The following is a 23,540-nucleotide window of genomic DNA, read 5'->3' on the forward strand; positions in this document are numbered from 1 at the left end:
AATGAGTATTATTTGGACCTTAGTGCTGGACTGGGAGGTGCTCTAACAAAAGGCTGTGCAGGGTCCCACTGACAGCCTTTTATAAGATGGAGGCTATTGGAAGAGGTCATCAAAAGGAGGTGACAACTGGTTGACCTTAAAGCTGGACCCTGGCAATTGGAGACTCCTCCCAACTCCCTTCCTTGGAAAGTGCAGAATTCCCAATGTTCTCACACTAGGAGCCATTTCAAGGATGCAGCCTTGAGATGCTACTGTGTTGTGGAGACCATCTGGACAGTGTGACTGAACTCAGTTAAGGCTTCTCTGTAGACAGCTTGCAGCTGCCCAAGATAAGCCTCCTACATAAGTTCCCTTGCTTATTTACACTGCCACCTACCAAGATGGAGCTGTCTGCCTATTCTGTTGCCTTCCATATACATGGGTCGGTTTTGAATTTCACCTGGAAACTCCTGTTGCAAACCAACACCAAGAAGGGAAAGTGCTTGGAGATTTTGAAAGGAACTGGAAGATCAGAGGTGCGGAGCATCACTCCTGGATGTGCACTTCATTTCCCTTTCCCTGAAAGCTTAGTTGTGATTTAAGTATCGTTTGGCTGGATCCCCTCCCCTAAGAGTTCCTTCAAACAACTTCCATAGGTTACATTCAGTGGATGGCATAATTGCTGAGCCCCATCATAGCTGAGATTTTTTATTTGTGTGCGTTAGTCTGGGTTCTCCAGAGAAAGAGATGATACATATACACTTTGCCAACAAAGGTCTGTATAGTCAAAGCTGTGGTTTTTCCAGTAGTCACTTATGGATGTGAAAGTTAGACCATAAGGAAGACTAAGCGCCAAAGAATTGATGCCTTTGAACTTTGGTACTGGAGAATACTCTTGAGAGTCTCTTGGACAACAAGGAGATTAAGCCACTCAATCTTAAAGGAAATCAACCCTGTTAATCCAAAAACGGTTAACACAAAGAAAACCATACTGAGGCACATCATATTTAAACAATTGAAAACTGAAGGTAATGAGAAAATCTTGGCAGCATGAAAACAAAAATGACTTGTCTTCAGAAATGAAGCAGAAAAATATAAAAAACAAGACCCAGAATTCAGTAGCAAAGAAAAGAATCCATAAAGAACAAAGGCATTTCAGTAAAAGACACAATGAAAATTTGTCATTAGCAGACATGTACTCCAAGAAATTAAGTTCTTCAAGCTGAAAGGAATTGATAATGGAATTTAGATCATTGGGAAAGAATGAAAATCATGTGAAAAGGTAAATATATGAGTAAATAAAAAAGTTTTTTGGTCTTAATTTCTTTAAAATACAAAAGACTTTAAATTTCCAAGTGGAGTGCTGATGTGACTTTATGGATTACTACTTCTTGACTGCAAAAAAAGAAAAAAAAGTACTGATGCAAAGAAGAGAGCTGGTGGTCAATACATGCATCAGGAGATTAAACATAGCTTCACTTATGTGCCCCGTTATTTGACAAAATATTGAGCACACAATATTGTCTATGAAGTTATCTTGTCAAAAATGTTTAATCTGATACCTAATCAAGCCTCTAGACATAATGTTCACAGTAAATGTGAAGGTTAGAGAAACAAGTTAAGCCTATCTGAAGAAAAATTAGCACAAATCTAGAATGGGCAACATTATATGGGTTACTTCTCTTGAGTCTTCAAAGAGTTTGACTCACAAAATAGGTGGACGATAAGTTCTTGACCAAAACAGACTCAACTGCCATAATCATAAAATATACGACCTTAGTTTGTTTTGAGCTTTTAGAAAAAGCAAACACGTTTGAAAGACATTTCTTAAATAATTGGAGAAATCTGTAAATGGACTGATTATAGAACATTATAGGTCTAGTATTAATGTCTTTTAGGTGACAATGGCCTAATAGTCATGTAGAAGATAATCTTTAAATCTAGGAGTTGTATTTTTGAGATGTTGATTTTTTTTTAGAGGTGAGGTGATACCTGAAACATTTACTCAAAAAGCACAGCACTATGATATACTATAGTATATAACATATATATGTATATATGTTCAATATGTTATAAATATGATAGCTGTGAATATATATACATTCTTAGATGGAGAGAGAGTGGCAATACACTGAATCTAGGTGGAAGGCAAACAGACCTTCATTATACCATTGTACCATTCATGTAAATGTGAACTTTTTCAAATACTTGAGGAAAACTTTGCCAGGTCAACACCTCTCTTTTGGCTACCCAACTGAAATCTCTAATTTCCATGAATTGTAGAGAATGTGAATTGTCTGTCACCTGTATCCCAGAAATTACTGTAAGAAAATTTCTTCAAGCCATTTTGTAATTTCCCAACAGCTATATACTCAACATTCAGCAAAGGCATAGGGTTTCTTCCCATTATTCATCTTCAGGGGGATGAGCTCTGAATAAAAAAATTTCCTGTTTAATACATTCTGGGATTTTGTGCAAAATTAATGCTCTGACGTGAAATATGGATGAGTGATGATAGAAAGATTTTTAAAATGCTCATAGGGTCTTCCTTCCATGTGAATTTATAACAATACTAGTAATTATCATTAAAGAATAATTATTAATAGTAAGCAAATACTCTGAGCCAGACACCCTTCCAAACATTTATATTTATGTTTAATAATCTTTAGCATGACATAGTTAGGTGGTAGAAAAGTGATAATATTAAAGAATGTGCCAAGGCTAAAGGCTGACTTTCATTACATTAAGAGTTTCTCGCCAATGTGAAATCTTTGATGTTGAGTAAGTTGAGAGCAACGAGTAAAGGCTTTCCCGCATTCCGTACATTTATGTGGCTTCACGCCAGTATGAATTCTCTGATGCTGAATAAGTCGCTCGCTACGATTAAAGGCCTTACCACATTCCTTACATTCATAAGGTTTTTTCACCAGTATGAATTCTCTTATGTTGAGAAAGACCTGATATAGAACGGAAGGCCTTTTTACATTCTTTACATATGTATGGTTTCAAGCCAGTATGGACTGCCTGATGATAATTTAGTTTAGAATTAAGTCTAAAGGTTTTTCCACATTCCTTACATTCTTAAGGTTTCTCCCCAGTATGAATTGACTCATGCATTTTAAGGTTCCCGACACGATTGAAGGCTTTCCCACAGTGTTTACATTCATATGGTTTCAAGTCACTGTGAATGATCTGATGTTTAATAAGGTAAGAATGGAGCTTAAAAGTCTTCCCACATTCTTTACATTCATGGGGCTTCTCACCAGTATGAATTCTCTGATGTTGTGTAAATTGATAAACTCTACAGAAGGCCTTCCCACATTCCTTACAATCATAGTGTTTCTCACCACTACGAATCCTTTTATGTCTAAGAAGGCTTGAGGCCCTACTAAAGGCCTTTCCACATTCCTTACATTCATGAGGCTTTTCACCAGTATGACTTCTCTGATGTTCAGTAAGTAGATAGCTGTAAACAAAGGCCTTTCCACACTGTTTACATTTATATGGTTTCTCACCAGAATGAATTTTCTTGTGTTGATAGAGACTTGAATGATGACCAAAGGCCTTTCCACATTCCTTACAGATATAAGGTTTCACACCATGATGAATTTTCTGATGGAGACACATGTGTCGGTAGAACCTAAAAGTTTCCCCACATTCCTTACATTTGTAGGGTTTCAAACCAACATGAATGTTCTGATGTTTAGTAAGGTGAGAATGACGTCTAAAGGCCTTTCCACATTGTTTACATTTGTAGGGTTTCACACCAGTATGAATTATCTGATGTTGAATAAGCTGTGAATACAATCTAAAGGCTTTCTCACATCCATTACATTCATAGGACTTCAAATCAGTGTGACTTTTTTTATGTCTAATAAAATGCTGGAGAACTGGGAAGGCCTTTCCACATTCTCTACATTCATAGGGTCTCACACCACTATGGTCTCTCAGATTTTCAGTAAGATGTGAATATTTCCTAAAGCCCTTCCTACATTCCTTACATTCACATGACTTCTCTTTAGTGTGAATTCTCTGATGCAGAGGAAGAGATACATGTTTTTGGAATATCATTTGACTAAAATGTCCCACTTGAGATGCCTGTTGTCCTTCAAATTGATTTCTGCTCTGTGAGTCATTTCTGAAAATAAACCCCATAAGGTTGAAGGTTTTACTTTTCATTATCTCCCAATGGTATGAATTTACTTCAAAACTGCTTTTTTCTGAAGATAATTTGTTGTTCTCAGTTGTGAAATCAAAGTCTGAAAGAAAACAAGAAAATGAACAAATGCTATTTTTCCAGTACAGGGGGAAATATAGTAAGAATAATGATAAAATTGACAAGTAAATCCATTAGAAGTAAAAGGCCATAAAATTCTAAATTACTGTGATAAAGTTTTTTAAAGGCGCAATGGACTCTGAAAGTTCATATGAGAATGTAACATTTGTGAGTAGGCAAAGAGAAAAATCAGTAGTTCTCAATTAGTTGTGGATCAGAATTATCACAGGAATTTCTTACATACACTACCCTCCCCCCTTCTTATTTTATTCTTTATTTATTATAAAGAATAGCTTTATTGCTTTGCCAGGCAAAAGGAGCTACAGTGGGCTAAAACCCTCAAGACTACCAACCTGGAGGAGGCAGTGAGAAGTTTTATAGAAGGCATGATCAGCTTGTGGATATACTGCTGCTGAGTCACTTCAGTCGTGTCTGATTCTGTGCGATCCCATAGACGGCAGCCCATCAGGCCCCCCCGTCCCTGGGATTCTCCAGGCAAGAACATTGGAGTGGGTTGCCATTTCCTTCTCCAATGCATGAAAGTGAAAAGTGAAAGTGAAGTCGCTCAGTCGTGTCCGACCCTCAGCGACCCCATGGACTGCAGCCTTCCAGGCTGCTCCATCCATGGGATTTTCCAGGCAAGAGTACTGGAGTGGGGTGCCATTGCCTTCTCCATGTGGATATACTACCCTTTAGATATCCACTGAGACTGAGTGAATCAAAATCTATGAGTAGGTCTTGATCAACTACATTTTAATGTTTTCTGTCAGATGGTTTTTCCAGTAGTCATGTATGGGTATGAATTAGACTTTAAAGAAGGTAGAACTCCAAATAATTGATGCTTTCAAATTGTGATGCTGGAGAAGACTCTTTTGAGAGTCCCTTGGACTGCAAGGACATCAAACCAGTCAATCCTAAAGGAAATTAACCCTGACTATTGATTGGAAGGACTGATTCTGAAGCTGAAGCTCCAATACTTGGGCCACCTGATGTGAAGAGCTGACTCATTTGAAAAGACCCTGATGCTGGGAAAGGTTGAGGGCAGGGGAAGAGGGCAGCAGAGGATGAGATGGTTAGATAGCATCATTGACTCAATGGACATGAGCAAACTCCAGGAGATAGTGGAGGACAGAGGAGCCTGCTGTGCTGCAGTCCATGGGGTCACAAAGAGTCAGACATGACTTAGTGACTAAACAACAACACAACCAGATGGATCTCTATGTAATTTTTCCAAAGGTCTGTCTTTATCTTAGGATGAAACCCAAATATATAACCACGAATGGAGGTCTGTCTTTATCTTAGGATGAAACCCAAGCATATAACCACGAATAAGAAGACTCTGTCTTATTTCTACAAATTAATTTCAAGCCCTTGACATCTTTGTTCCCCTATATCTGACCACATTGCTTCTTTTCAGCTACAAGAACATACTGTGATGTTTCCCATTGCCTGTGGCTTCACATGAATGCTCTACCTTTCAGGAATCCTCTTAGGTAGCTTCTATAAATGACTACCTCCAGGTGTGGCAGGTTAGAAATCACTTCCTCAGAAAGGCTGGCCCTGCTAAATGTAAGTATATTCATATCCCTTATTCTATATCCCAACACCTAATTCTGTCTTCATGATGCTTTTCTCTAGTACATATTGCCTCATTTATTTTACTTCTTATTTTCATACTCTAAAACTCACATATGCATTCAAAATTTTTTCTAACTACTACTGAAAAACAAGTTGTATCATAAGGTATTACATAATTAACTGTAGAATAAAATACTGAATTAAAAAAAGGTAACGGATGAAAATCACAGTAAGTAAGGATTAAAGTCAAGGTCACTGGAGAAGGCAGCTGAGTAAAATAACGATCTAGTTTATGAAAATTATGTGGCAATCACCAACTATCTCTCTCTGACTCTTAATCTCTCACATCTTATTGCTTCAGTGGGTGCGTGCATGCTAAGTTGCTTCATTCGTGTCTGATTCTTTGTGACTCTATGGACTATAGCCTGCCAGACTCCTCTGTCCATGGTATTTTCCAGACAAGAATACTAGAGTGGGTTGCCATGCCTTGCTCCAGGGGCTCTTCCTGATCTAGGGATCGAACCCATGTGTCTTATGTCTCCTGCATTTGCAAGCAAGTTCTTTGCCACTAGTGCCACCTGGGAAGCCCTTTATTGACTCAGAACTGTGAGAAAAGTTCTCAAAAGATCTAACTTAAGTATAATTAGAATCCCAGAAGAGAGGAGAGAATGATCTATTTTTTCTAAAAACTGAACAAAGACACTTCTGACTGCTGCTGCTGCTAAGTCACTTCAGTCGTGTCCAACTCTGTGCGACCCCATAGACGGCAGCCCATCAGGCTCTGCCGTCCCTGGGATTCTCCAGGCAAGAACACTGGAGTGGGTTGCCATTTCCTTCTCCAATGCATGAAAGTGAAAAGTGAAAGTGAAGTCGCTCAGCCGTGTCCGACCCTCAGCGACCCCATGGACTGCAGCCAACCAGGCTCTTCCATCCATGGGATTTTCCAGGCAAGAGTACTGGAGTGGGGTGCCATTGCCTTCTCCAACACTTCTGACTAAAACCTATCAAATCACTGAAAGCCAACATTTCCACTGCTATAAAATTTTAAATAATACTCAAAAAGTTAATGAGCTTGATTCACCCTACCAATGTAAAAAATTACAAAGGCTCATTTGTAGTAAAGAGAAAACCAGACTCTTTGCTACCTGTTCTCCATACAGGTGAATTAGCAACTAAAATAGAATATTTATAGATATTCTGAACATATACATAATATGAAATTTGCCTTCTTTGCCAGCAGTTATGCAGAAAAATCCCAGGATTCAATCCTTTGGTCATTTAGAAAAGGAAGCAACTACAGGATGGATCAGAAGGAGGTAGGATTGTAAATGAAGGAAAGGGGAGATGTAGGTGCTGAATGGAGGAGCCCATTTCCATCTAACAACGCCCAAAATAGTCCTTTGAGAATATGGAGCAGAAATTTTGTGAGTGTATTGACACAGAGCATAAAATATACAGTAAAGAAAGTGGATATTCCAGACAGCAGATTCTACATTATTCCAGGCAGATGTCCTTACCCAGTGATACCAAGTTAGTGTAAGTCTCCAACATCACATCTCTGTACAAATTCTTCTGATCTGAATTTAGGCATTCCCACTCCTCCTGAGAGAAGTCTATGGACACATCACTGAATGTAAGAGGCATCTGAAATGACAGATCCATGTATTATCTGTAAAAGTGGAAAAAAAATTCAAGATGAAATATTGAGTTGCAGCAGGGGGTGATATATCATAAAAACAAGTAAGCTGAAGTTAAAGATCATGACATAGTTAGATGAAAAGAAATAAATTAGTGTATCTGAAGTACAGTGCCTCAGTTCAGTTGCTCAGTCATGTCTGACTCTTTGTGACCCCATGGACTGCAGCACGCCAGACTTCTCTGTCCATCACCAACTCCCAGAGCTTGCTCAAACTCATGTCAATTGAGTCGGTGATGCCATCCAACCATCTCATCCTCTGTTGTCCCCTTCTCCTCCTGCCTTCCATCTTTCCCAGCATCAGGTCTTTTCCATTGAGTCAGTTCTTTGCATCAGATGGCCAAAGTATTGGGCTTCAGCTTCAGCATCAATCCTCCCAATATTCAGGAGTGATTTCCTTTGGGATTGACTGGTTGGATGTCCTTGCAGTCCAAGGGACTCTCAAGAGTCTTCTCCAACACCATAGTTCAAAAGTGTTCAGCTTTCTTTATGGTCCAACTCTCACATCCATACATGACTACTGGAAAAACCATAGCCTTGACTAGACGGACCTTTGTCGACAAAGTAATGTCTCTGCTTTTTAATATGCTATCTAGGTTGGTCATAACTTTCCTTCCAAGGAGTAAGTGTCTTTTATTTTATGGCTGCAGTCACCATATGCAATGATTTTGGAGCCCAAGAAAATAAAGTCTCTCACTATTTCCATTGTTTCCCCATCTATTTGCCATGAAGTGATGAAACTGAATGCCATGGTCTTAGTTTTTTTTTTTTTTTTAATTAATTAATTTATTTTAATTTGAGGCTAATTACTTTACAATATTGTGGTGGTTTTCGCCATACATTGCAGCCATGGGTGTACATGTGTCCCCCATCCTGAACCACCCTCCCACCTCCCTCCCCACCCCATCCCTCAGGGTTGTCCCAGTGCACTGGCTTTGAGTTCCCTGTTTCATGCATCGAACTTGGACTAGTGATGATCTTAGTTTTTTGAATGTTGAGTTTTAAGCCAGCTTTTTCACTCTCCTCTTTCACTTTCATCAAGAGGCTCTTCAGTTCTTCTTTGCTTTCTGCCGTAAGGGTGGTGTCATCTGCATATCTGAGGTTATTGATATTTCTCCCAGCAATCTTGATTCTAGCTTGTGCTTCATCCAGCCTGGCATTTTGCATGATGTACTCTGCATAGAAGTTAAATAAGCAGGGTAAAAATATACAGCCTTGACTCACTCCTTCCCCAATTTGGAACCAGTCTGTTGTTCCATGTCTGGTACTACCTGTTGCTTCTTGACCTGCATACAGATTTCTCAAGAGGCAGGTCAAGTGGTCTGGTATTCCCATCTCTTTAAGAATTTTCCACAGTTTGTTGTGACCCACACAGTCAAAGGCTTTGGTATAGTCAATAAAGCAGAAATCGATGTTTTTCCGGAACTCTCTTGCTTTTTCGATGATGCAACAGATGTTTGCAACTTGATTTCATGTTCCTCTGCCTTTTCTAAAACCAGCTTGAACATCTGGAAGTTCACGGTTCACGTATTGCTGAAGCCTGGGTTGGAGAATTTTGAGCATTACTTTGCTAGCATGTGAGATGACTGCAATTATGCGGTAGTTTGAGCATTCTTTGGCATTGCCTTTCTTTGGGATTGGAATGAAAACTGACATTTTCCAGTTCTGTAGCCACTGCTGAGTTTTCCAAAACCATCAATCTCTATTTCACTTTTAAATAGAGATCAATAACTAAATTTAAACAACTTTCCAGATATACCAATGTTTATAGCTAGTAAGATAACATATAATTTATACTATAGCCCAAATTATTATGCTGAAACTTGGGGATTCTTTTAATGTTTTATTTTTAATTTTTTGGCTGTGCCGTCCAGCATATGGGATCTTAGTTCCCCGACCAGGGATGGAAGCCCTGCCCCCTGCAGTGAAGCACGGAGTCTTAACCGCTGGATCAGCAGGGAAGAATCAACGTGGGGATTCTTTTTTTTTTTTTTTTTTCAGTTATCAACATTTATTTATTTATTTATTTTTTATTTTTAAAATTAAAAAAATTTCAGGTATACACGTGCTCCCCATCCTGAACCCTCCTCCCTCCCCCCTCCCCATACCATCCCCCTGGGCCGTCCCAGCGCACCAGCCCCAAGCATCCAGCATCGTGCACTGAACCTGGACTGGCATCTCGTTTCATACATGACATTTCACATGTTTCAATGCCATTCTCCCAAATCTTCCCACCCTCTCCCTCTCCCACAGAGTCCATAAGACTGTTCTATACATCAGTGTCTCTTTTGCTGTCTCGTATACAGGGTTATCGTTACCATCTTTCTAAATTCCATATATACGCGTTAGTATACTGTATTTATGTTTTTCCTTCTGGCTTACTTCACTCTGTATAATAGGCTCCAGTTTCATCCACCTCATTAGAACTGATTCAAATGTATTCTTTTTAATGGCTGAGTAATACTCCATTGTGTATATGTACCACAGCTTTCTTATCCATTCATCTGCTGATGGAGGGATTCTTGACTAAAAAAGAATCCAAACAATTTTATCTAATTGGAGAAGGGCATCCATTATTGTCAAGACACAAGCATATTATATGTCAGATTATATCATAAGTATTTCCCTTATTCTGACAAATTTACACTTTCATAAACATCAGGTTTTTCATAGACATCAGGTTTAATCTTTCTTAAAGTGTTAGGTTATTAATAATAACATATATACTATTATAGTATTTCGGCTGGACAAAAATCCTGACCTCTTCCTCAAAGTTTAGTATTATCCAGCGGATGTGGTTCCCAGTGATCTTCCTTTTTACAATCTCTTATTGAACTTCTGGTTCTTGAATTAGAACACACTAATATAGAATGATCCAGAATAATACTGAATCACTCAAGACCAGCAATTTCTCTTCCACCACATAATGGACCTCAGAACCCTATTCATTTCTCAGTGATTCCTTAGCCAGAACCCCACCTCTCTCTCTTTCTAGGAAGGGACCAACTCCATTTCAACCCAAACCTAAAAGCTTTTCAAAGCTGAAGTCTCATCCCACACTGAGACTGAGACCATTCATAACCAAATTCACCCTTTGTTGTTGTTCAGTCCCTAAGTTTTGTCTGACTCTGTGACCCCCATGTACTACAGCATGTCAGGCTTCCCTGTCCTTCACTATCTCCTGGAGTTTTGTTCAAATTCATGTCTATTGAATCAGTGATGCCATCCAACCATCTCATCCTCTGTTGGCCCCTTCTCCTACTGCCCTCAACCTCTCTCCCTTATCTACCTGGGAAACAGTGGAGAAAGTTCTCCCTCTTCTGGTCAAAGAGGACCACCATTTTTATATAATTAAACTACAAGCCCAATAAGGGAAGCTCCAATATTTCCTTCAAGGTACTCTACCCCTTCACTGCTCCAACACTGCCCCTAAGAGAAGACTGAACATATAAGATACATAAATTATTTGATGAAAAACTGAAAAACCAGTTCAAAAAAAGGGAGCAAACAGAGAGGACACCATCATTCTCTGTAAAGGGAAAAAGTGAAAATTGGCTTAGAGATACAGCTTCCCTAAGAAGAAGATTTGGGGCTAAAGAATGAAAATATTACCTGAATTAAAAACTATATTTCAGGAAGGAAATAGAGACATCCACTTACTAGGGCCATGATTTTAGAATTGCCAATCATTCTCAGAAGCTGAGTCCAGAGAAGCCAGAGCTGAGGGAGGAAAAAGAAGCTTCGAGACCCAGCGTAGCTCAGAACTCCAAAAATTAAGGTATGAGAGCCTTTCTTTCTTCTTCTTTATTCCTGCTTCCCATTGTCCTTGCCACTCTTCCCCTTCCCAAACACATAAACACATGTCAGGGAATATGAGTAGGAGTCCAGACAATTCCGGCTTCCCTGATAGCTCAGGTGGTAAAGAATTGGCCTGCAATGCAGGAGATGGGTTCAATCCTGGGTTGGGAAGATCTCCTGGGGAAGGAAATGGCAACCCACTCAGTAGTCTTGCTTGGGAAACCCCAGGGACAGAGGAGCCTGGCAGTCTACAGTCCATGGGATCACAAAGAGTTGAACACAACTGAGTGACTAACTCACACACACACACACACACACCCCAGACAAATCCAACCACCCTTTCTTATGCCTAGGAAACAAGCCACACAAGCGTGGATACACAGCAGGGGCTCTCTGAGGCAAAGCCAGTTCCAGACACACCTCTCTGGCCTATTTCTAATTCTGATCACACCACATGTACCCAGCCTGGGTTGTCCAGTCACAATGAGTGGATCCTCCCCAATCCAGCCCTACCTGCCAGGGTTGAGACCAGGCCATACAACAAAAACTTCAATAAGCTCATGGCCTCCCAGTGGATCTGGACTCTGCTACACAAAAGGCAGAAAACAGTAGAGACCAATCTGAAAAATGTAACTACTCTAAAACTGCCTGCCCATATGAAGCCTGAACTTGACTCTCAAGGTCCCCTGGGGTGACCAACCTGGGTTTTTCCCATCAGGATCCACTTTGCTTTCTGACATGAATTATTTCCTGTGCTCCCCCACATCCCCTGCTCCCAACCCACCCAGTACCCACAAGAGAGAGGTGAATTTATGCTCACTATAGCTGTATAGCAACACATAGATTTTTGCAACCTTCTATGTGATAGCTGCTCTATACACATTAACTTTTAATCCTAAAATGTAATTATTAACTCAGTTCAACAGATGGGGAAATAGAAGCTCAAAGAAGTAAAGATATTTCCCCATATAATAAGAAGTAAGTAGAAGTGATGTGTTTTGAAGCACATTTCTATAATTTGTGTGTGTGTGTGTAATAAAGTTTTATTAAAGTATAAAGGAGACAGAGAAAGCTTCTGACATAGGCATCAGAAGGGGGCAGAAAGAGTACCCCCCTGGCTAGTCTTCAGCTGGATGTTATATAGTCACTGCTGCTGCTAAGTCGCTTCAGTCGTGTCCGACTCTGTGCGACCCCATAGACTGCAGCCCACCAGGCTCCCCCATCCCTGGGATTCTCCAAGTAAGAACACTGGAGTGGGTTGCCATTTCCTTCTCCAACATTTCTATAATTATAAACTCAACTTTAACTGTTGTCTCTGACACCCAGTTTTTTTTTGTTGTTGTTGTTCCATTGTATGAAATCTGAGCACAGGTAATTAAGATATCACCTGCCAAAAGACCTATTAAAGATGTTTTAAATAAAGAGTACCATTTCGCAGGTATTCTACTGTCAGATTTTAAAAATTAATGATGCACCATGTATTAATAAGGCTGTAGGAAAACAAGAACCTTATGCTCATGCTGTCCTTTAGACCTATGAAAACCTACTGAAGTTGAGACTTGTACAAAAAAATATGCATAAGAATAATTTAATGATAGAAAGCCATTTCAGAGTCTTCATCAAAAAAATAACAGTAAAACGTGCCTAGAAATGTATAAAGGAATATGATGACAGACACTAGTTAAAATGAAAAAAAAAAAAAAAAAGCTGGAGAAAAGTCTAAAGGTACTTAGATGGGTAATTAATTAAATAAAATGTATTCATTTATATAATGGAAATGAAGTAAGGGAATTCCCTGGTGGTCCAGCAGTTAAAAATCCACCTTCCAATGCAGGGAACACAGGTTCAATCCCTGGTAAGGAAACTACGACCCCACATGCTGCAGGGCAACTAACCCCTTGCACCACAACTAGAGAGACTTGTGCCACTCTGAAGATCCAGCATAGCCAAAATTAAAAAAAGAAAATGAAGTAGATATTTAAAATGGGCAGATCACTGGTTCTCAATTGGGGGTGATCCTGCTCCTCAGGGCACACGTGGCAATGTCTGGAGACATACTAGGTTGTCAAAATGTGTGGAGGGAGGCTACTATCTAGTGGGTAGAGACTAGGGATGCTACTAAACACCCTACAACACACAGGAAAGCCCCCCACAATAAAGAATTTTCTAGTCAAAAATATCAACAGTGCTAAGGCTGAGAAACCCTGACTGTAGGCTTATTAAAGGAAGATAACATAATTCAGAGTGTCAATAATATGTTATTCACAATGCCAGTCTATGATAAAACTTAATGAAAATGCAAAGAAACAGGAAAATGTTACTGATAATCAAGAAAGAAAAGTCTCAATAGAAATAAACCCAAAGATAATCCAGTCAGTGGAGCTAACAGACAGGATTTGAAGATATTATGATTAACATGCTAAAGAAAAGAGAGGAAAAGATGAAAAATACGGAATGCAAAATGGAGCATATCAATAGAGGTTAAGACTCTTAAAACAAGAATCACATGGATATTTTATACTTATAAAAATATATTCAGTTCAGTTCAGTTGCTCAGTCGTGTCCGACTCTTTGCGACCCCATGAAATCACAGCACGCCAGGCCTCCCTGTCCATCACCAACTCCCGGAATTCACTCAAACTCATGTCTATCGAGTCGGTGATGCCATCCAGCCATCTCATCCTTTGTTGTCCCCTTCTCCTTCTGCCCCCAATTCCTCCCAGAATCAGGGTCTTTTCCAGTGAGTCAACTCTTCGCATGAGGTGGCCAAAATATTGGAGTTTCAGCTTCAGCATCAGTCCTTCCAATGAACACCCAGGACTGATCTCCTTTAGGATGGACTGATTGGACCTCCTTGCAGTCCAAGGGACTCTCAAGTCTTCTCCAACACCATAGTTCAAAAGCATCAATTCTTCGGCACTCAGCTTTCTTCACAGTCCAACTTTCACATCCATATGTGACCACTGGAAAAACTATAGCCTTGACTAGACAGACCTTTGTTGGCAAAGTAATGTCTCTGCTTTTCAATATGCTGTCTAGGTTGGTCATAACTTTCCTTCCAAGGAGTAAGCGTCTTTTAATTTCATGGCTGCAATCACCATCTGCAGTGATTTTGGAGCCCAGAAAAATAAAGTCTGACACTGTTTCCACTGTTTCCCCATCTATTTCCCATGAAGTGATGGGACCAGATGCCATAATCTTCGTTTTCTGAATGTGGAGCTTTAAGCCAACTTTTTCACTCTCCTCTTTCACGTTCGTCAAGAGGCTTTTTAGTTCCTCTTCACTTTCTGCCATAAGGGTGGTGTCATCTGCATATCTGAGGTTATTGATATTTCTCCTGGCAATCTTGATTCCAGCTTGTGTTTCTTCCAGCCCAGCGTTTCTCATGATGTACTCTGTATATAAGTTAAATAAGCAGAGTGAATATACAGCCTTGACGTACTCCTTTTCCTATTTGGAACCAGTCTGTTGGTCCATGTCCAGTTCTAACTGTTGCTTCCTGACCTGCATACAAATTTCTCAAGAGGCAGGTCAGATGGTCTGGTATTCCCATCTCTTTCAGAATTTCCCACAGTTTATTGTGATCCACAGTCAAAGGCTTTGGCATAGTCAATAAAGCAGAAATAGATGTTTTTCTGGAACTCTCTTGCTTTTTCGATGATCCAGCGGATGTTGACAATTTGATCTCTGGTTCCTCTGCCTTTTCTAAAACCAGCTTAAACATCTGGAAGTTCACGATTCACGTATTGCTGAAGCCTGGCTTGGAGAATTTTGAGTATTATTTTACGAGGGTGTGAGATGGGTGCAATTGTGCAGTAGTTTGAGCATTCTTTGGTATTGCCTTTCTTTGGGATTGGAATGAAAACTGACCTTTTCCAGTCCTGTGGCCACTGCTAAGTTTTCCAAATTTGCTGGCATATTGAGTGCAGCACTTTCACAGCATCACCTTTCAGGATTTGAAATAGCTCCACTGGAATTCCATTACCTCCACTAACTTTGTTGGTTGTGATGCTTTCTAAGGCCCACTTGACTTCATTCCAGGATGAATGGCTCTAGATGAGTGATCACACCGTCGTGATTATCTGGGTTATGAAGTTCTTTTTTTGTATAGTTCTTCTGTGTATTCTTGCCACCTCTTCTTAATATCTTCTGCTTCTGTTAGGTCCATACCATTTCTGTCCTTAATTGAGCCCATCTTTGCATGAAATGTTCCCTTGGTATCTCTAATTTTCTTGAAGAGATCTCTAGTTTTTCCCATTCTGTTGTTTTCCTCTATTTCTTTGCATTGATCACTGAGGAAGGCTTTCTTATCTCTCCTTGCTATTCTTTGGAACTCTCCATTCAGATGCTTATATCTGTCATTTTCTCCTTTGCTTTTCGCTTCTCTTCCTTTCACAGCTATTTGTAAGGCCTCCTCAGACAGCCATTTTGCTTTTTTGCATTTCTTTTGCATGGGGATGGTCTTGATCCCTGTCTCCTGTACAATGTCACGAACCTCATTCCATAGTTCATCAGGCACTCTGTCTATTAGATCTAGTCCCTTAAATCTATTTCTCACTTCCACTGTATAATCATAAGGTATTTGATTTAGGTCATACCTGAATGGTCTAGTGGTTTCCCCCACTTTCTTCAATTTAAGTCTGAATTTGGCAATAAGGAGTTCATGATCTGAGCCACAGTCAGCTCCCGGTCTTGTTTTTGCTGACTGCATAGAGCTTCTCCATCTTTGGCTGCAAATAATATAATCAATCTGATTTCAGTGTTGACAATCTGGTGATGTCCATGTGTAGAGTCTTCTCTTGTGTTGTTGGAAGAAGGTGTTTGCTATGACCAGTGGGTTCTCTTGGCAAAACTCTATTAGCCTTTGCCCTGCTTCATTCCGTATTCCAAGGCCAAATTTGCCTGTTACTCCAGGTGTTTCTTGACCTCCTACTTTTGCATTCCAGTCCCCTATAATGAAAAGGACTTGTAGGTCTTCATGGAACCATTCAACTTCAGCTTCTTCAGCGTTACTGGTTGGGGCATAGGCTTGGATTACCATGATATTGAATGGTTTGCCCTGGAAATGAACAGAGATCATTCTGTCGTTTTTGAGATTGCATCCAAGTACTGCATTTTGGACTCTTTTGTTGACCATGATGGCTACTCCATTTCTTCCAAAATATATTACTGAAAATTAAAACTGTACAGGATGATTTAACAGCAGAAAACTGTTTTAATTAACATAAAGTTAAATTAACAATAATCTTATACTGAGAGAAAAAAAGAACAGAGCTGAACGTAAGAGAAATACAAGAAACTGCCAAAATGTAGAAATGAACATCTAAAACAAAATAGAACAGAAAATTTATTTGAAGAAATAATGGACAAAATGTGCAACTGTCATGAAATATCTTGATATATAAATGAAAAAGCTCAGCAAACCTAACCAGTTGAAATAATGGAATCCATACCTAGGCACATCTTGGCCAAATTGTTAAGAAACAAAGCTGAAAAACATATATTAAAAGTATGTAGTTTAAAAAAAAAAGACATCTGTTATAAATAAACAAGAAAAACAATCCATATCTCAACAGAATCTTTAGCAGCCTGAAAAATGGAACCATGTGTTTAAAAAGTGCTAAAAGGAAAAACCCTGAGAACTCTGACTCTTATACCCAGAGAAGATATCTTTCAGAAAGAAAGGTGAAATAATGATTTTTTTTTTTTAAACAAAGTGAAGTCGCTCAGTCGTGTCCGACTCTTTGTGACCCCATGGACTGTAGCCTACCAGGTTCCTCCGTCCAAGGGATTTTCCAAGCAAAAATACTGGAGTGGGTTGCCCTTTCCTTCTCCAGGAGATCTTCCTGACCCAGGGATTGAACCCAGGTCTCCTGCATTGTAGGCAGATGCTTTACCATCTGAGCCACCAGCGAAGTCAGCTGAGAGAATTTCGTATCAACAGACCCATAATACAAGAAATACTAAAGAACAGAAGTCAGGCAAAAGGAAAATAATCCTAGATGGAAGCATGAATGTGCAAAAAAGCTAGGAAATATTTCAAGCTAAATGATAATGAAAGTATGGCATAACAAAGCTTGTGAGACACAATCACACCAATGCTTACAAAGACATTTTTAGGACTTCCCTGGTGGCCCACTGGATGGGAATCTGCTTACCAAAGCAGAGGACACGGTTTTGATCCCTGGTCTGGGAAGGCTCCACATGCCACCGGGCAACTGAGCCCGTGCACCACAACTACTGAACCTGTGCTCTAGACCCACAAGCTGCAACCACTGAGCCCATGTGTCTAGATCCTGTGCTCTGCAACAAGGGAAGCCACTGCAATGAGAAGCCCTGACTTGTTGCAACTAGAGAAAGCCCACTCAAAACAATGAAGACCCAGGGCAGCCAAAAGAATAAGTAAGTAAATTATAAAAAACAAAACAATAAAAAACCGAAAGATATTTTTAGCTTTAAATGTGTATTTTTGTTTTTGTTTTGTAGTCACAAATGCTGCAGATAAATACCATTCATTATCTCATCACCATTGATAATTGCTAGGTGTACTGAAGTCATAGCAAATCAATTGGTAGTGAAATTATTATGAAAATACTTTGTCAAATTACTGCAATGCCAAGTAAATCCATAATTTATTTTCTCCCATAGATATCATGAGCATTTATAATGACTGCCCACTTATGTTTTCCCTTTCTTTTTACCCTTCTTTGATCCCCTTCACCTAAACATAAACATATGTTTTATAAAGTAGAATGGTTAAAAAACAATGATCTATCTCTGGAAGCTAGAAAAGGAAAAACAAATTAAGTCTACAGAAAGTAAAACATACTAAAAGAAACAAATGGCATTAAAAAAACCCAGACATATAACACAGAAAAATCAATAAAGCCAAAAGCTATTTCATTGAAAAGATAAGATTAATAAACCTCTTGGTATACTGTCAAGAAAAACATTGCCCATATCAGGAATATAAAAGGAGATATCACTACATATATTGTAGACATTATTTTGATAAGAGATACATTGATAATATAACTTTATGAACTCTATGACAATAAACTTGAAAATGTAGATGCAATTTAAAAATTTCTTGAAAACACAATTTATTAAAACTGATATAAAAAAACTGATATAAAAAATGGAAAATCTGAATATAGATTTATTAAAGAAATTAAATCTGTATTAAGGACCTTCCCATAAAATATCAGGCCCAGAGGCTTCAGTGGCAAATTCTCCAAACACTTAAGGAATTAAAAATGCCAACCAAACTATCTTTTCTAGAAAACAACCCCCCAAAATGGACCACATCATGAGGTCCATAATTATGACATCAAAACCTGACAAGGACATTATAGGAAAGGAAAACTACAGTATATCTCTCTCATGAATGTAGATGCAAGACTATTAAATAAAGTATTAGCAAGAGGCCACTGATATGTATGAGCAAGAGATTTATTCTAGAAATGCAAAGTCACTTAATTTTCAAAAAGCAATCAATGTAATCTTCCAACTTTAAATAAGACAGTTACCCTGGTGGATCAGTGGTAAAGAATCCATCCACCTGCCAATACAGAAGGCACAGGTTCCATCCCTGATACAGGAAGATCCCAAATGTTGTGAAGCAGGTAAGCCAGTGTGCCACAACTATTGAGCTTGAGCTCTAGAGCCTGGAAGCCAAAACTACTGAGCCCCAGTGCCCTAGAGCCCTGTGAAAGTGAAAGTCACTCAGTCAAGTCCGACTCTTTATGACCCCATGAACTTCTCTAGGCCAGAATACTGAAGTGGGTAGCCTTTCCCTTCTCCAGAGGATTGTCCCAACCCAGGGATTGAACCCAGGTCTCCTGCATTGTGGGCAGATTCTTTATCAGCCGAGCCACAAGGGAAGCCCAAGAACACTGAAGTGGATAGCCTATCCCTTCTCCAGGGAATCTCCTGACCCAGGAATCTCCCGACCCAGGAATCGAAACGACCCAGGAATCGAACCAGGGACTCCTGCATTGCAGGCAGATTCTTACCAACTGAGTTATCAGGGAACTCCGTGCTCCATGACAAGAGAAGCCACTACAATGAAAAGCCCGTGCACCACAACAAAGAGTAGCCCCCACTTGCAGCAACTAGAGAAAAGCCCATGCAGCCCGTGAAGACCTAGCATAGCCAAAAATAAAAATACATAAAATTATTTTAAAAAATAATAAAGGAGAAAAACTATTCAATGATTTCATTAAATGCAGAAAAACCATTTATAATATTCAACATCAGTTCATGATAAAAATCCTTCAAACTAGGAATGGAAGTGAACTTCTTTAATTTGATAAAAGGGATCTGGCAGAATAAAACTGGGAGGTGAAATATGGACCACTGCCCTGAGCTCAGGAACAAGGCAGGGTGTCCACTTTTACCACTTCCATTTAACTTTCTACTAGAAGACCTCTCTAATACCATACGAGAAAAAGTGAGATGAAAGGTATGAAGATTGGAAGGAAAGAGGTACAGCCAGTTTTATTTGCAGATAACATCATTTTGTACATAGAAAAAAATTTTTTCAATTCTATAAACTATTAATACATGAATATTAGGAAGTTTATTAAATAAAAGGTCACAGTATAAAACAATTATATTAAAACAAAGTTATTGAAAATGAAATTTAAAAAATCTGAACAGTATAAAAAATAAGAAAAATATGAAACACTTTGAAATGAACCTAACAAAAGAAGTGTTTTCAACTTATAGACCAAAAGCAAAACATTAAGAAAAGAAAGAAGAATTAAATAAATGGAAACTTATTTCATGTTTATGAACTGGAAGAATCAATTTTAAGATGACCAATTTTCTCTAAATTGATCTATTGATTCAATGTATTCCTAAACAATATTAGGAGCTTTTTTGTAGAACATTAATAAAACTCATTCTAAATTTATATGGAAATGGCTCTGATGGTAAAGAATCCGCCTACAATGCGGGAAACCTGGTTTGATCACTAGGTTGGAAAGATCCCCTGGAGGAGGACATGGCAACCCACTCCAGTATTCTTGCCTGGAGAATCCCCATGGACAGAGGAGCCTGGTGGGCTGCAGTCCATGGGGTCGCTAAGAGGTGGACATGACTGAGCGACTAAGCACAGCACACAGCTAAGAATCCAGAACAGTCAGGGCAAGTTTGAAGAACAAAGTTGTTGAATGTATATTACCAGTCATCAAGACATATGTATTATGTAATTACTGTAATTAAAACAGTGGGACTGACACAGGATTTACAAAAAGACCAACAGAACAGAGTCCAGAAAGAGACTTGCACATATATAGCCACTTTTTTTTTTTTTTAACAATAAAAGTCTAACTGCAAATTAGAACAGAAAGGAAAGTCTTTTCAACAAATGGTACCAAAGCAATTGGCTAGCTGTATGGAAAAAATGGTTTTAACCCTGATCCTACCACACACACATATAAATTCAAGATGGATCATATGCCTAAATGTGAAAACTAAAGCTATAAAGTTTCTGGAAGAAGAAACAGGAAAATATCTCCATGATCTTGGGATAGCCAAAATTTTCCTCTTTTTTTTCTGGTTTAATTTTTATTTCTACTTATTGTAGACTTAGAGAAAATTTGCAAGAGTAGTACAGAGGGTTTCCTGTATATCCCTCAACTTACTGTTGACATCTTAGGATTATCAAAACCATGAAATTAACACTGGTATAGTAGATACTATCAATGGCATATCTTATTCAAATATCACCAGTTTCCCTCCATTAATGTCCTTTTTCTTTTCCAGGATCCTATACATGATCCCACATTGCATTTGGCTATTATTTCTTCCCACCCCACAATATTTATTTATTTGGCTGCAATGGGTCTTAGTTGCAGCATGTGGGATCTTTAGTTGTGGTATGCTAACACTTAGTTGTGGCATGTGGGATCTAGTTCCCTAACTCGGAATCGAACCTGGGCCTCCTGTATTGGGAACAGAGTCTTAGCAACTGGACCATCGGGGAAGTTCCAGACTGTTTGTTATTTCTCCTCAGTCTCTTCCAGTCTACCCAGTCTTTCCTGTGGTAGTGGTTTTCAATTGCTGCCATAACAAATTAACCATAAATATATCTTAACACAACACACATTTATTATCTCATGGTGTTTTGTGGACTTGGAGTCTGGACACAGTTTCACTGGGTGCTCTCCTCAGGCTGGTCTTGAGGTTACAAACAGGTGTCAGCTGGGCTGTGTTCTCATTCAGAGGCTCAACTGGGGAAGAATTCAATTCCAAGTTTATTCAGATTGTTGGCAGAATTCATATCCTTGTGGCTAGATGAATGATGGCCTCAATTTTTTTATGGCTGTCAGGTGGAGGACACCCTCAGGTCCTAGAAGCTGCCTGCCGTTTCTTGCAACAGGAAATTCTCCAACATTGCCACTTACTTCATCAAGCCCACAAGGCAAGTCTCTAGCTCCAGTCTGCTACAATGGAGTCTTAAATGATAAAATGGAACCATAGTAGTGACATCCCATCACTTTTTCCACAAAAACTAACATGATCACAGGACTGATGTTAGGCACAGGTTAAATAATTTAGAGACAGAAGGGCCTGGGGACCCTGACAAGGGTGATTAATCTGCATGGCCCTATGACTTACAGATATGTTACTATCAGACAGTATATTTCATCCCCAGGGAAAGAAGGATCATATGCCTTTAAAATTAAAGTGTATTTTACCAATGAGAAAACACAAACTCACTTTAACTTAAACTTTTAGTTTAACAAAAATTCTTTCCTCTCTCAGGATCCTATTTTTTAGAGACATGCAGCACTAAGAAAAGAGAAAATGAACATGAGACATCAGCATTTTCTTGGAGAGCACATTCATTTACAAAACTCGCCCCCCGCACCCCTCCTCATCCAGTTCACCATAAACAACCAGATGGGAATAGGAAGGAGGCTAGAACAGTGTTGACCTTTCCCAGTGTGTGAGAGGCTGGGGTAACTGATGTCTAGGGTGGAATCTGTGGAATTGACAGCAGGCTTCTGGGGCCAGAGTTTTGGAAATGCTGTGGCAGTGAAACATAGCTGGCCCCTCGAAACTTTCAAAGGGGACCCTCCCAGGAGGAAACCCACTCCTAGACGTCATTGTTGCCGTTGCTGTTAAGTCGCTTCAGTCGTGTCCGACTCTGTGCGACCCCATAGACGGCAGCCCACCAGGCTCCGCCGTCCCTGGGATTCTCCAGCGAAGAACACTGGAGTGGGTTGCCATTTCCTTCTCCAATACATGAAAGTGAAAAGTGAAAGTGAAGTCGCTCAGCCGTGTCCGACCCTCAGCGATCCCATGGTCTGCAGCCTACCAGGCTCCTCCGTCCATGGGATTTTCCAGGCAAGAGTACTGGAGTGGGCTGCCATTACCTTCTCCAGGACGTCCTTGCTGCTGCTGCTAAGTCGCTTCAGTCGTATCCGACTCTGTGCGGCCCCATAGACAGCAGCCCACCGGGCTCCCCCATCCCTGGGATTCTCCAGGCAAGAACACTGGAGTGGGTTGCCATTTCCTTCTCCAGTGCAGGAAAGTGAAAAGTGAAAGTGAAGTCGCTCAGTCGTGTCCGACTCTTAGCGGCCTCATGGACTGCAGCCTACCAGGCTCCTCCGTCCATGGGACTTTCCAGGCAATAGTACTGGAGTGGGTTGCCATTAGGTCTTCCCAAAAGCCTGTTTGGGGCCGTATTCAGCTTCAGAAAATCTCATCTCGTGATCCAATCTGTGTCTTCTTGCTGGGATCCTCCATTCTTCCATTCTAACGCTAAGATTCTGGCTTCCCTCCTTTATCTGCCACAGACCCCAAGCGGCTGTGAGGGGAGAGATACGAGGAATCGGCAGAGACAAAAGCCAAGAGCTCCAGTGACAATCCACACAGCCACACAACTGCTGCTCATCCAAAAGCCACGCATCATTGAAATAAGCACCATCACCCAATTAAATAATGACACACAAACATACACTTCATGGAGACACGTCTACACATACGAGTTTCTCAATAGGTACATAAATCTCTGCTGCTGTCGCAGACACGAGCCTTACATTCGAGGACCGACACGTCTTATCCGCGCCCGGAGCGTCCCAGCCTTGAGCGCCCGTCACCAGACGGCTACCGAAATAGACTATGGAAGCGTGTTCCGTTTTGGGGATCTGCTTAACACGTAGGGACTCCGCCACCGGAAGAGCACCCAGGGCTCGAGGC

General features: G+C 39.9%; 1 protein-coding gene across 1 annotated transcript; it reads right to left on the bottom strand.

Annotated features, from left to right (window-relative positions):
• Window positions 1–2,269: 2,269 nt before the first annotated feature.
• ZNF404 (zinc finger protein 404) lies at window positions 2,270–23,487 on the bottom strand. The gene is given in 4 exon segments (XM_061388572.1): window positions 2,270–2,900; window positions 2,902–4,238; window positions 7,351–7,502; window positions 23,381–23,487. Coding segments are annotated over 3 exon segments (1,665 nt in total). The 5' UTR covers window positions 7,496–7,502; window positions 23,381–23,487; the 3' UTR covers window positions 2,270–2,717.
• Between the last annotated feature and the right edge of the window lie 53 nt (window positions 23,488–23,540).

The sequence above is a fragment of the Bos javanicus genome, chromosome 18, assembly GCF_032452875.1.
Source record: "Bos javanicus breed banteng chromosome 18, ARS-OSU_banteng_1.0, whole genome shotgun sequence".
Classification (NCBI taxonomy): Eukaryota; Metazoa; Chordata; class Mammalia; order Artiodactyla; family Bovidae; genus Bos; species Bos javanicus.